Source organism: Cicer arietinum, chromosome 7 (genome assembly GCF_000331145.2).
Source record: "Cicer arietinum cultivar CDC Frontier isolate Library 1 chromosome 7, Cicar.CDCFrontier_v2.0, whole genome shotgun sequence".
NCBI classification, from domain to species: domain Eukaryota; kingdom Viridiplantae; phylum Streptophyta; class Magnoliopsida; order Fabales; family Fabaceae; genus Cicer; species Cicer arietinum.
In genome coordinates this window covers 13,581,278-13,596,586 of record NC_021166.2, presented here as the reverse complement: position 1 = coordinate 13,596,586, position 15,309 = coordinate 13,581,278, and the positions used below count along the sequence as shown (strand labels likewise).

At 28.3% G+C, this 15,309-nt stretch overlaps 1 protein-coding gene across 1 annotated transcript; it reads left to right on the top strand.

Annotated features, from left to right (window-relative positions):
• The first annotated feature begins 7,157 nt into the window (after positions 1-7,157).
• LOC101500474 (caffeoyl-CoA O-methyltransferase 5-like) lies at positions 7,158-10,365 on the top strand. Its single transcript, XM_027336710.2, has 5 exons — positions 7,158-7,338; positions 7,527-7,606; positions 8,342-8,486; positions 9,407-9,538; positions 9,816-10,365. The coding sequence occupies exons 1-5, from the start codon at positions 7,234-7,236 to the stop codon at positions 10,107-10,109; spliced, it is 756 nt and encodes a 251-aa protein (XP_027192511.1). The 5' UTR covers positions 7,158-7,233; the 3' UTR covers positions 10,110-10,365.
• The last annotated feature ends 4,944 nt before the right edge of the window (positions 10,366-15,309 follow it).

The window sequence follows — 15,309 nt, the reverse complement described above, 5'->3', positions numbered from 1 at the left end:
ACGCGAACTCAGTTCACGTATGTGTACGCGAACTCAGTTCACGTATCCCATACGTGAATTGAATTCAAGTAAACATACGTGAACTCAGTTCACGTACGACTTAAATTTTACAAAATTTCATCCTTTACGTGAACTGAGTTCACGTATGTTTACTTGAATTCAATTCACGTATGGGATACGTGAACTGAGTTCACGTACACATACGTGAACTGAGTTCACGTACACATACGTGAACTGAGTTCACGTAGGTATCATCAATTTTAAAACTCCATTGTTGTACGCAAACTTAATTCACGTATGCGTACGTAAACCTAATTCACGTACAATCTGAATTTTCTTAATTTCATCAAGTACGTGAATTGGTTTCACGTAGACGTACGTGAACTTAGTTCACGTACGAAACCCAGATTTGAAAAAAAAATAACCAGCTCTAAAACACAGCAAAATACATACCTAGTTGATTTGAATCACTATAATGATGAAGATGTTCAAAATGATGAAGATGTTCAAAATGAGAAAATGATGAAGATGTATCAAAGTGATTGAAGAATATTGAAGAAGATTGAAGTTGGTAGGTAATGAAGATGAAGAAGATGAAGATGATGAAGATAGAAAATGAGTGGTTAAAGTGAATATAGAGGGAAGGGTAGTTTGGGTATTTTGGAGTTTAAAAAAAATTGAGGGGTGTGGGAAGTAATTTGAGGGGTGTGGGAAGCAAAATTGCTACTAGATCTGCAAATATAAAGACATGATAGGCGTTGAATGAAGAAAATTGCTGACTTTTGCTTTGCTCATGACTCGTGTTTCCCCTCTTTGTGTATCTCTAGTATATTCTTGAGCTACAATGAATTGAGAAGAGCATCACAAATTATCTATAAAAGAAAGGGAACACTTTATCATCAAACACACAACAACACTGCATAAAAAGAGCAAATTTTAAAAGCTATCAAGAACAATTTGTATCATTTCTTTATACTTTCTATAATCTTACACTATATCTTTGGAATATCTTTTAAAAAGTGATAAGTAAAGAGAAACATAATACTCATATCACTTTGTAGTTTTCAAGTGAGTTACACTTGGAAATAGTTGAAACTTGTAAGAAACAAAATTGTAAGCTTGGTAGGTTAAAGAATACACGAAGTGTAACTAACCTCTGAGAGAGGTTAATCTATTTGATCCTTAGTAAAAAACTCACAAGACGTGGTCTTCATTGGGTGAACCAGTATAAAGTTGTGTGTGTCATCTTCTAAACTTTCTCTTTTATTTATTCAGCTCGTATTTAAAGTCTTAAATTTCTATCATCTGATTCTCATCCTCTCAGAGAGGATAGTGATTTAAAACACTTGATAAAATTTTAAAACAATAATATCCCTATGCAACCCTTCCTTTTAATGATATTTTAGCTACAACAGTAAGTGCTTTAAAAAAATATCGAAAAAGATTTGAATTGTATTGACCATTTAAAAACTTAACTTAATTATGTATTCAAAATTTAAATTCACTTTTGAAAAGTATGTTTGACATAAAATTAATGATTAGACGTCAAGTGCTTAATTAGAAAAGTAAAAAAAGAAATGGGAAGAAAAACATAATGACTTTTATACTAGTTTACCATAATATGTTGCTACATATTTTTCTCTTGTTACAACGATATTTTGCCTTCTTCACTAAAAGGATTTATTTTATTATAACCGATTGGTTCAATACTAATAAGTATTATCTAATTATATCAAGACTTCATGTATTATTTCTTCAAGATTCATTGGACTCTATAACATGCATTATTTTCTAGTAACATGGCTTTACAACATGTATTCTTTTCTAACCTCATGATTTTACTAACATGTATTATTTCATAGCTTCATCATACTTTAAATGACTTAACTCCGCTTCACCTGTTATGTCTGATGGCACGTAAATGACTTAACTCACCGTATTAAAAACTCAATTTTCTACCATTGAAAGGTTGTATGGTGGTCCAGTGTAGGTAACATGGTTAATGAGCTAAAGAATGTCGAAGTAGAGTTAAAAAGAAGGTCATAGATTAAAATTTATAAAAACTAACATAACCGCTAATTTACTAATATTTTGCTTATAAAAAGGAAGTTGTATGGTACGACTAGCAATAAAAATATATATGCAGTGGAGATTGCTAGAGGTGGGTGGGGGTTGGAGAACAAGGATGAGTGTGGAGCATACGACTTTTTATTTGGAAAGATGACTATTTAAGGGAATGGGGCTTTGTTAGCTAATGTTTCTTTGTAGGGTAACGTGTCAGTCATATGGTTGTGGCGAGCAAATTGCAGTGACAAATATTTTGCTTCAAGCGCGTACAAGGTTTTGAGTTGGGTGCAGAGAGGTCACCCTTGTATGACTTCATATGGAATAAAGTTGTGTCTCTTAAGGTATCACATTTTGCTTGGAGAGTTTTAAATGACATGATTTCTATAAAGGCTAACCTAGAAAGTTTTAATGGCATGTATCTTGAATGTGGACACATTGTGTTGTCCATTCAGCTGTGTTCAAGAAGAGTCACTGCAATATTTTATTTTTTATTGCAAGTTTTTTGAAAAGGTGTGGTATGAAATTTTAGCGTGATTGAATTTTTCTGCCACACTTACAAATTGTGTTGTTGATTATGTTCAACAATTTTGTGGCGCCTACACTCGTTCGATAAAATCACTCGATTTTCAGTACTTAATTTGGTTGACTTGTATGTGATCTATTTGAAAGGCTCACAATAATATGTTGTTTGAGAATAAGGAAACTTCCCTTGATTATCTTTGCAACAAAATCAAAATCCAATCATGGTGGTGGCTACATGTTCAAGGCAAAGGATTTGACTATGGGATAAATCAATGGTGAAATAACCCTCTTATGTGTCTTTGCTTTTTGTAGTGTCGTTTTTATATTCAAAGTGAGGTCCTATGGCAACTTAGACGGTTTGGATGTAATTTTTGTGTCTTCTATCTCTAAATCCAATTGTGTTGTGATTGTATTTATTGTGTGACTTTGATTTTCTTAGCATGTCTTAGGCAAGATTAATATATTTTTCAAATAATACTTTTTTGGCTTTTGAAAAGATAATATTATTTAACTTAAAAAGTGAACATTATGAAGGAAAATTTGGTTTCTAAGTTTAATGTACTTAATTATATGTTTGTTAATTTACATATAGCAATAACTAAATGTGTAAATAGATTACTTATCTTTTAAAAATGATATCTATGTTAAGGTGTCTGAAAAGAGCACCTAAAATGTGTAAAGGGCTTGAGTTTGGTGTTTGTGTCTTACTAATACGATGTTTGGAAACTCAAATAGTCATCGTTTGGCAATGCTTCATCATAAGAACTTGAAATGTTGAAATTAGAATTGTAAGCAAATATTAAGAAAGTGAAGAAAGAGGTAGCAAATAATCCAAGAGTTCGACTTTTATAAGAACAAATGACTATTCTATTGGCATGCAGTTTCCACAGAGTTAATTCAGTAAGAATATGTAAAATACTTTTAAATACATTTTTAATTTGTTTGATTTGGCATAGGTCTGTGTTGTCAAACGGATTAACAAATGATTGTTGTTGATGTTTCATGTTATGGGAAATGCAAGGAAAAAAAAAATATAGATTGAGAGATACATCAAAAAGAGGAACAAAAAATAATAATTATTTATGATCTAATATTTCATATGTGTGTCAATATTTGGGTATAATTGAATATATATAGTTTTGTTAAAAAAATTAAAAAAAATGTCTACAAAATGTGGAATATGTCGGTTAACTGGTCATATTCGAAAATATTGTCTAAATATTACGGACGACTCTAGTCAATCTTTATAATTTAAAATTTGTATTTATGTCTTTTTATAAATTTTATATTTATTTTATTAATTTGAAAAAAATTGATTTTTTTTTAAATTGTCTTAAGAAAGTCGTTTTTTTAAACTCGAATTTCTTTAAAGAAGTCGGTATTAACAAAAATGACTTTTAATTGAAAATGAAAAAAAAAAAGAAATATTCCAATATATAATTTTAAAAATAAAGTACTTTAATAATTTTTTTTAAAATATAGATTATTGAAAAAAAATACATTATTGGAACCATTCTTATATCTATTTTGCCGTAGGCATCGGCACATGCAACATGTTTTTCCTGGGGGGGGTCCTTTGTGTGATGGATTGTTTGCTGTAACGTCAATTTTCTATGTACTATTTTCACCTTTTCTATGTACTTTTTTACCTTGCCTGCACATCTTGTGCTAGGTTTATGCTGTGCCATTCAAGTTTAAGTTTGACAGGATTTTATTTATGATTACCCCCTTGTTGCTATTCTGGTTTTTTCATTGGCACTTTTGCTTGAGATCATTAATCGGTCATATTATCAAGTTGAACTATTTTAAAATTTCCAGGTTCTAGATTTAGGTTCATCATGAGAAATGAATCGTTCTACATCATTTGATCACAATCCCCAAAGGCTTGGACAAAGAGCTAGTAATAGATATGAAGATTCTCATGCATAGTATTTTAGGATTTATTAATCAAGTGATACTTGTGTTTTGTTTTTAGGAGGAACTTCTCTTTTGTTGAAATCAAGTGATACTTGGTTGTGCATATTATTGTACTGGTTGTAATTATGTACTTGGTTATGAACTTCTTTTATGAAAAATGAATTCTGGTGTTATTTTATTTTTAAAACTATAACTAATGATCTTTTGTCCAAATATTATTTTTTTCATGTAGTAAAAGAATAATTTTTGCTTTTATTTTTTTATTAATTTTCTGGTACAACTAAAATGTAGCAAATTTTCTTGTATTCTATTATGAGGGAGCATGTGAACATCTGTCTCATTTGATCCATTCAAAAAATAGGATCGCTTTTGATGATGACACCCGTACTGGTTTAAAATTGTCTCAATAATTGATTTTTTTTATTAAATATTATATTTGTCTCTAAATATAAAAAAAGTAATTAAATAATGAGAATTAAGAAAATTGACAGTAATATTAAATTTATTGATGATATTATTTTTATAATTTTAGTCTTTAAAAGAAATAATTAATTCTAATATTTTTATAATAGTCTTTATTGTTGGTTGTTAAAAAATGTAAATTAATTAGGATTAAATAAATAAATAATCAATACAGTTAAAATTTATTCAAAAAAAATTTAAAAAGAAAAAATCATTTATAAAAAAATTTAATATTTAGGGACGATGTGGTGATAGTAGTTTACAGTTGAATTTATTTTAAAAATCAAGTAAAAAACAAACAAATATTCAAGAAATGTTCTAAGCACAAGAAGTGCTTAGAGCAAGAGCAAAAGAAATTTTTATAATGTTTCTACTAAATGACCAAAACAAAGTAGAAATACAAACTAAACTACTCAAACAAGAAATAAAACAATTAACCACAAACGATACCAATGCACTATAAGGGTTGGGAGCACCATTGATTATATCCATAACATTTTTTTTTTTTACATGCAATTTGATCCGCCTCTATGCTATAAGTTTGACATGCTCAATAATAAGATTTGCATTCAAAATATGCGAACGAAAAATTACCACATTTCTTGATTTCCAAATTGCCCACATCACCGCAAACCAAACTAAATTAATTATTTGACGCGTTACACGGCCGCATAAAAAAAGGCATCAAATTGATTAGCGTGGTTGATCGCATCATTATGAAATACACCAAATAGTCCAAACCAATTCAAAACACCATACCACACGAATCCAAAAAGAGGGCACACAAAGAACAAATGACTGATTGTTTCAACTTCCTCACAACCTGTTACACATTGTTGATCTTCCACATAAATGATTCCTCGACGAAATAAATTTTCCTTTGTAGGCAACCTATCTTGAAACAACCTCCACACAAATAATGCTATTTTTGCTTGGACAAAAGGATGTCACACTAGGTCTTGAAATGGAGGTGCATTGATACTAACGACAAACTCCTCCTGTAGTACAAAATATGTCTCATTTACCGAATATGATTCTCATTGCGTATTGTTTCACGACCACTTATCATATACATTAACTTGCAAATGAACGTTAGCCAATAAAATCTACATTGCTTCATTAATTCCTCCTCCCACGCAAACAAATGCCTCTGTCATCTCCACCCTTGAATACCCTCCCGTCGCAACATCTCTAAAATAACCTCTATATTTTCCTCTTGTTGCAAAGACAAATGAAATAACCTACTAAATTTCTCAAACAAGACCTCACCAACCAACCATAGATCCTTCCAAAACAAAGTATTACTCTCATTTCCAATAATTTTAAATAATTTTTTTATCAAACAATTTCTCGTCAATTACAACTCTTCCCGCAAAAATATCCTTCCACCACAAAGACCCCATTGAATTGCCCCCATAAATTCCCCAACTTCCACTCCATATTTATTGATCAACACCTTAACCCAAATGCCCATCTGACTCCGTTTTTAACCTCCAACGTCATTTACTCAATAGAATTTTATTAAAAAATTTCAAATCTCAAACTCCTAATTCACCCTATGTATCTTTAATTCTAATTAGATTGACTCTATGTATCTTTAATTCCACTTTTAAAGAACTAGGGAAAATTGAGTCATGGTATAAGATTTATTTTGACATTTTTTATTGTTCTTGAGTAGAATTATATTTATATTAAAATTTAGAGTTTTTTTTATTATATAATTGATTTTTAATTTAAAAATTATTATTTAACTCATATATATGAATTTATTAAAATATAAATCATTTTATTTTTAACTAAGTTTTAATGAAGATTAATTTATATATTCAAAATTACTATTACTTTTGTGGTCCCTAAACATACCATTAAATATGTCGTCATGCGTCCCATGTTGTATTCATTCACAATTTTAATATATCTTAATTTTCCATTAGCATACCGTAGTTGTTAAATTAAAAACTTTCTTTTGCACCCTGTCTCGTTGTTATTCGTTGACTACCCTTCAAGAAACGGTGCAAATAGATACTATTTCTTACCGAACCCTCCTAGCTGTAACATCATTTTTAATAATAATATTATTATTATTATTATTATTTAAAACAATAGTCTTTTAGATTAATGTAATCAAAATTAAAGGAAATAATGTCTATGACATTGACCTCATTTTCTCTATAAATTGGATAGCTTTGGGGAGCTAGAATTCCTCATCATAGAGAGAGCTTTCCATATTCCAAAAAAGCACTAATTAAGAAAGGTACACAAGAGATGGCTATCAATAACGAAGGGCAACAACAAAACCAAAACCAACAACTCATCGGACACAAAGATCTTGCTCATAAGACTCTCCTTCAAAGTGATGCACTTTACCAGGTCCACTCTCTAAAATTTTCTATTTATCTATTTTAATTAATAAAAAAATTTGACACATCAAACTTTCATACCTCTGTTTTTCAATTTCTTTTTGTTTTACTTATATGAAATACTAGTCTTGTCCATGATCTTTACTAGTTTTGTGCTTTGTAAATAAAAAACAAAAAATAAAACTTGTGTATTTTCAGTATATACTCGATACCAGCGTGCATCCAAGAGAGCATCCATGTCTGAAGGAGCTACGTGAGATGACAGAAAAACACCCTCGGTAAGATCATAGTTGTTTGCCTTCTTATGAAACAAAAAATAACTTAGAAAAATGGACACACACACACACAAGGCCTACCTAATTTCATATGGATTTTGTACATAAACTGGTTATTAAGAATGTTTCTTAAACAAACTCAAGTAGTTTTTTTTTTTTTAATAGCAAAATAGAGTGCAAATCCATAATATTATAACTTCACCTCCTAATTATATTAATACGCCTAGTTAAAAATATTACTAAAAAAAAATAAGAACCATATATTAAAATTCAAGAAAACAATACACAAGTGTCTTTAAAAACCTTTGTAAAAAGTCTCTATAGATAAAGTAATGATTAAGAAAAAAATAGTACGATATACATCAATAAAGTTTATATTCAAATATATTAATCATGTTGTTATTGAAAACATAAAAGAGGCAACTAGAATATATGCTTTTTTTTTAGACGGGAGCACATATTTTCATTTCTTGATATAAATCTTTTAATAAGAATTAAATCCATATCCACATCACTTTTTGGATAGTATAAAAAAAACTTACACTATCAATCAACTTTCCCCTTTCAATTTTTCAACCAGTTTGAGTTTTATTGTGTTTGATTTGAAGTTATATAAATTGTTATTAAATATTATATTTTTTAATTTTATATTGTAGTATTTATAAAATACGCCTATAATCTTCTTAGGAGTCTCAGAAAAACTGTTTTTAATTAAATATACCCGATGTCGTAAACCAGGAACCTTATGGCTACCCCTGCTGATGAAGGACAACTTCTAAGCATGTTGATTAAGCTCATAAATGCGAAGAACACGTTGGAAATTGGTGTGTTCACTGGTTACTCTCTGCTCTCCACTGCTCTTGCTCTTCCCTCTGATGGAAAGGTAAGGTTCCAACTTCTATAATCATAATTATATATGGAATACAAATTGAAGTTTTAAACTGCACTGAATTTTGTGTCTTAAAGATATATTTTAAAGAATAAAGAATAATAATTCTATTAAAGTAAAATAAAATTTTAAATACATAATTTTTAATATACTTTTAATTAAAAAATTCTATATTTAAATTAGTAAAAGTGTGTCAAATTCGGTTGTTAGTATTTCTCTTAAACTAGCATCTTGGATCTATTATTGATGGAGAGTATCCTCGCAGCTTTTTCATCATCATCTGACTTGCAATTATAGACCTTACATTCCCTTTTTGTGTTTATTACAAAGCAGTTAGCTACCATTGTATTAGCCCCCACAATATATTTAAGCAAAAAAAAAAAGAACTCGTATTAGTTAAAAATATCAGTTGATTCAATTTAACTTTTTAAGAATTTAGTTGAGATACATTGTCCATATAGGAAGTTTATACATGCCTAATTTATTTTTAAACTGATAACATATATAATTAAACTATTTTAATATAATAAAAGAAAAATAATTGTTTGTGTTTCTCAAACTTCTTATAAGAATTTTTTTTCATAAAAATAATAAAGTTATTGAAATTTTAAATTTTATGTTAGTCGATGTACAATTTATAAATAAATTAATTAAATATATTGATATTAGTTAAAAATATTATTTTTAAGTTTTAGTTCGACCGACAAAATATTGATATTATTAAGTTGAATATCATATATTCAAACTCAAAATATTACAATTATGTGTAAGTTTGTGAATTTGCAGTGATAAAAAAAATAATATGAACTGTCCTTTTTATTTGTTCTATGGAATATAATTAAAATAAAAATAATAATATATAATCCTAAAAGTCATAAATTAATGCATAAATCTTGGTTGATTAATTTTATTAGATATTGGCTTTGGACGTGAGTCGTGAATATTATGAGCTGGGATTGCCAATAATTGAAAAAGCTGGAGTAGCTCACAAGATTGACTTTAGAGAAGGGCCTGCTCTCCCTCTTCTTGACCAACTTCTTCAAGATGTGAGTACATCATTTCTCACCAACTTTATTTCAATTTTTTTTGATTAAGTCCTACTTGATTTCATCATGCACATTTTACAATTTTCTAATTATAAAAAGCTTAACTACTTCTGTCATAACACTTATGTGTTTAAATTTAGTCAACAAAATTTAACTTTTTTATTAAATTTAATAACTTTGTCTTATAAAAATGATGGGATAAAATATATTATATTAAAGACTTGACCAGCAAAAGTGAGTTTATGATTGATTGAATTGGTGTCTATTAATTTTGCAGGAAAATAATAAGGGAATATTTGATTTTGTTTTTGTGGATGCTGACAAGGATAATTACTTAAACTATCACAAGAGGGTGATTGATCTTGTGAAAATTGGGGGATTGATCGGATACGATAACACCTTATGGAGTGGATCGGTGGTTGCACCACCTGATGCACCTCTAATGGATTACGTGAAACATTATCGTCCTCATGTGATTGCACTCAACAAGTATCTAGCTCAAGATTCAAGGATCGAGATTTGTCAGCTCCCAGTAGGTGATGGAATTACCCTGTGCCGCCGCACCACCTGATCTCTCCTTCATAATGATTTGTGTGTTTGAATTTTGTGAATTTCAATTTGAACTATTTTAATATTTCACAAGTTTATTGTTTACCAACCGCCTCGTCCTCTTAACCTAAAAAAAGTTCTAAGCACCTCTCCTCTTCTTTATTATATATTGTAGTAAAAAGAAGTGATTTATAGTCTTTTTTTTTTACTAAAAATTACCTCTTTAAATTGTAATTTAATCTTTTTAAATAAATAGATTTTATATAAATTTACTTTTACCTTTTTGTGTTTGTTGATAATTTTAACTTTTGAGCACGACATCTTTTGTTCGTTCGTTATTTTGATGTAATATTTAATTTTTCTTTTGTTTGTTGTCAATGTTATATATATCTAAACACATGCATATTTTGATAACTTTAAATTTATCACATTTATTTTAATTTTACTATTTTATACTATTATTATGTCTGTTATGAATTTTTTTGCATATATATCATTTTTTATATTTTAATAAATTTAAATTTATTTTCAAATTATATATTAATTAATTTGAATAAATGAATATATTCTTTTTTGACAAAGAACAAAATTATGGTTTGTAGAGTATGTTATAAATATAATATATATACAATCGATCTTTTACTAATATATGATATTTTGTAAAGGTTTTAGATTATATTATCTTTGCTTATAAATATAAGACTCATTTCAGTAAATTATGGAGATTAAAATAAATAAAAAAAATTGATATTAAATTAATTGATGATTGATATAATATATATGTTAAAATGAAATTATTTATTATAAATAATTAAAAATATGTTAATAAAGAGGTAAGTAATGTAATTGTAAATTTAGAAGGAATCTTATAAAAATGATAAGAGACAAAATTCAAAAAGTTTCTATAATTGCTTTATTATTATTGATCTTTTATTTTTTGTCTTATTGTTTTAACGTAGAATATCATTCTCCAAACTAGTGTTCCACCTACTACACACTTTTGTTTTGTATGATTACTTTTCTCTTCGGATCATCTTTGGTTGTGATGTACTATTATTGGTATTCCCAGGAGAAAGGTTGTACTCTTGAGAAATCAATTAATCAATTTTTTTAAGGACTTCAAAAAATAAGGGCTTATAATAAAATTTTAAAATTTTATTAAAACTAAAAATTTATATCTATTTAAAAGTTTATTTATTAAAACTAACAATTATTTATTCATTTAATGTTATTAATTTCATTTAGAAGTTTAACTTCATTACCCTAAATTGTCCCTCATATCATATAATTGTATAGAGAAAATAAACATTAAATGAAGACAATTTTGTTGTATTATCTTAAAATAAATGAAAAGGGGTAATTTTTAGTTAAAATTTGTTACAGTTTAAATGTGACAAATTTTATTATAAAAAAAGAAGACCTTTGCCATTTTGTTGTAAGAATTTCTTCACAATTTTGCTTTGTTACCTATACCATCTCTTCTCCTCGGCAGTTTCAACAGATCCGCAAAAGTATATCAAGGAAGTTTGCTTTGCTATGACAAATTGCACTTAGTAATCTATAACTACGGTGAGACACTAACCATAATTATGAATTTATAATAGATTTAATGTCAAAATACTTACATCAGAGTACTTCAATGAAGTTTTCTAAACTACTTATTTCGATTATAAATAAATTTATAGTTATTAAAAAAAATTAGTTATTTATAATTAATTTTTGACATAATTGTCTTTAGCGGTTTCTTAACTTAATTTTAGATAATATAAGTCTTTTATTATTTTTTTGTTTGATCTTTTATTTAATTTTAAGTTACAATTTGATATTTTATATCTTAAAATATCAACAATATTATCATTTTTTACAAAAATTCATCAATTTTTTTAAATAAAACCCATAAAATTAATTATCATTCTCAATATAATGCACATTTCATTAAATTAATAACTCAAATATTCAAATAAAGTCACATTTTCATTGTTTAATTGATGAATTTGATATTGGATATGAAAATATGAGTTTATTTGAATATTTGAATTATGTCTTTGATGAATATATGAATTTTCTTAAAATTGGTATTGAATTTTATGGGTTTTGTTTGAAGATTTCGATGAATTTTCTAAATTTATGTAAAAAAGAATAATATTGATAATATTTTAAGATATAAAGAATCAAATTGTTACTTAAAATTAAATAAAAGACTAAATCGAAAAAATAAATAAATAATTGAAGTTTTACATAAAATTAAATTAAGGGATCACATAAGTAATTTTTTTAATTTTTAAAATTTTAAATAAGATATAATTTAAATTTTTAAAATTTTTTTTGAATGTCAAATATTCAATTACAAAATTATATATATTTTTTATTTAAATAAAAATATGTTAAAAATATTAATATTAAATAAATAAAATAATTAATTTTTGAATATATAAATAACTAAAATTTGAGGTGAATTATTTGTTTGTAATAATGACACATGGGAATATATGGTTGTTCCACCTTGTTCGTATTGGTGGGGTTCGATCCATCCTAAATCAAAGCCACCAGATGTTGAACGCACATAATCAAAGCCACCACCACTCCTCACATAAAAAAGTACTTTAAACACCTTCACATAATCATTTACACAAGAAAACACTAAACCTTAGCTAAATTGCACAACCTCTATTTAGTTCACACCGATCATTATGTGTGTTCTAGAAACAACAAATTAGGGTAATGAAGCATACAAGAATCTCTTGATGTCCACCCTTTTGCCTTATTTGGCTTAATATTAAGCTAACAATTGTGTCACCTCAGCTACCGTTCACACGTGTGGCATTAAGATAGCCACACGCTCTCTTCCTAGATTCAAGCCACACCACCTATATAATGCAACAAAAATGGCTAGAAGCATACAAGAACAAAATAATAATTAAACCAATAATAATGACCGACCGTCTAAAAACAAATTTTAATATAAAAATAATCTATTAAATTGATATAATTAATTCTATATAATATTTATTTTTTAATATTTATTAAGATAATATTAATTTTCAATAATATATTACAATTTAGTTCTGAAAATATTAAAATGAAGTATTTTTATTATTGAAAAAAAAAAATTGATGGTTTTTCTACTAATGAAAAATATTATTTTTCAAAGCCTAAATTGCTTTAGTAATCTTATCATTGGTTCATCCGTGAATAAAGGCCATAAGTTATACTCTTATTGCTTCCTCTTTTTTATTAGTTGTCTACCTTTCTAATTTCTGAGAGTTTTTAATTGAGATTTGAAAGGCATCGTTTTTCTTCTTCAATTGCGATTTACCATGTGAACCGTATTTTCTCCTCTCTCTTTGTCTAAGCATATGAAATGTGTTTATTTGGGCCAACCCATCACACTGCACTGTTCTTGTTGGATCTCATAAAACTCTGGTGGCCTATTAGAGTTTCTCCACTGTTTCATCAAGGTGGAGGCTCATCTCTCGTTATAAGAATTTAATACACCAGGATTCACTCTCGCTATCCAACCAAGCTAAACTAAAGATTTGATACCACTTGTTAGAGAAATTAAAGGAGTGTCAAAAGCCACAAGTTAATACTCCAGGAACACAAGAACTTTAATTATATTTCCACCCAAAGCCTCAAGACATGAAACTTAAGAATCACATCTTTTTATATTTAAACATTTAATTTATTAATGTAAGACTAACTACTCACATTTAAACGCGATAAAAACTAAGGATTACCAACAAAATAAAAGGATCAAATGTATACCCAATGGATGTTTGTTATTGAAATTAAGTCAATAAAAAACCACAAACTACTTAGTGTATGTTTAATATCACGTTACATTTGTTTGAATCACTGGGTACCACGTAATTTTCCAAAAAAGCTAGAAGTAGAAGAATATTTTAGAAAAAGTCAACATTGTCAAAAGAATAAACGGAAAAAGCATTGAAGCAAGTGTCACAGAAATAGTACAATCTCTAACAAGAGGTGCATTTTCTTAAAAGGAAATACTTCATCTACGTAGGCTGCACGAGAAACTTGCGGATTAGTGAACAAAATAGTTGGTAGAATCAGCAACTCGCCTCTCATAGGTGCTGGTACATATGCCAATGAATTTTGTGCCGTTTCGGCAACAGGAAAAGGCGAAGCGATAATACGTGTTACAGTAGCAAGAGATGTGGCTGCTATGATGGAATTCAAAGGCCTGTCTCTAAAAGAAGCTGCAAATTGTGTTGTACATGAGCGCACATCAAAGGGCACTGTTGGTTTGGTTGCTGTTTCTGCTTCAGGAGAAGTTGTAATGCCTTATAATACAACATGCATGTCTAGAGCGTGTGCTACTGAAGATGGATATTCTGAAGTTGCAACTTGGTTGAGAATTCAGTTTTGGGTGGTATATTAAGGGTGGTATATTAGACTCTCTTATTCTTAGGGAAAACACTGTTATTTAAAAGTTGGAGCATGATACACTATAAAATTTATTTATATTTCTTTCTAATTGAACTATACACGATCACTCATTTTAGGGCTCTCCAAATTATAGTTGAAAATGTTAGTATGTTCAAGAAAGGAGAAACTAATGCTTTAAGAATTGTTGAGAGTGCTTGCAGCTCAAGTTTGTGTTCAAGGAGGAACATATTGGGATTCTTGTATTTGAATGAGATCTTATGGTGGCTGATGAGGGATTTACGATCATGGCAGGCTACAGTTATCCTAACATAGGTTATTGACTGTGTGAGAGAACTACAACCCCAAGGTGGCAGATAGGTCGCATGCCTTATCTAAGGAATCAAATAGTGATGGTGCTACCTTTATCGATGATGGCCTATTCTCTTGTCGACGCACAATTTTATTTACTCTATGTTTTTTGTTATTGTTTGTTTACTTATGTAAATTATGTATTATTCTTTATAGGTTGGAGCACCATTATCAGCATTCAGTATTTTGAAAATGTTAAAAACTTTCTGGTGGCTGTTCATGAAATTAGAATTCCTACATTTGAAGCATCTGATCTGGAACAAATATGTAAATGATCAAATGTTTAATAATGTTAGAATATCAAGATTGTTAAAATTTATGAATAAGTATTTAACTGGTGGTATGTTTGACGTGCTTTATTTAATTCAATGGTTCTGCACATTGTATTATTATTACACCTCTCACCTCATCAAATGTAAGGATGGAACAAAAGTCTTCTCCATTAACTGTCTTAACGACAATTT

Coding starts and splice junctions, on each gene's coding strand:
- LOC101500474 (XM_027336710.2), top strand. CDS start 7,234: ATGGCTATCAATAACGAAGGGCAACAACAAAACCAAAACCAACAACTC. Junction 7,607..8,341: donor ATGACAGAAAAACACCCTCG/GTAAGATCATAG, acceptor GTCGTAAACCAG/GAACCTTATGGCTACCCCTG. Junction 9,539..9,815: donor TTGACCAACTTCTTCAAGAT/GTGAGTACATCA, acceptor TTAATTTTGCAG/GAAAATAATAAGGGAATATT.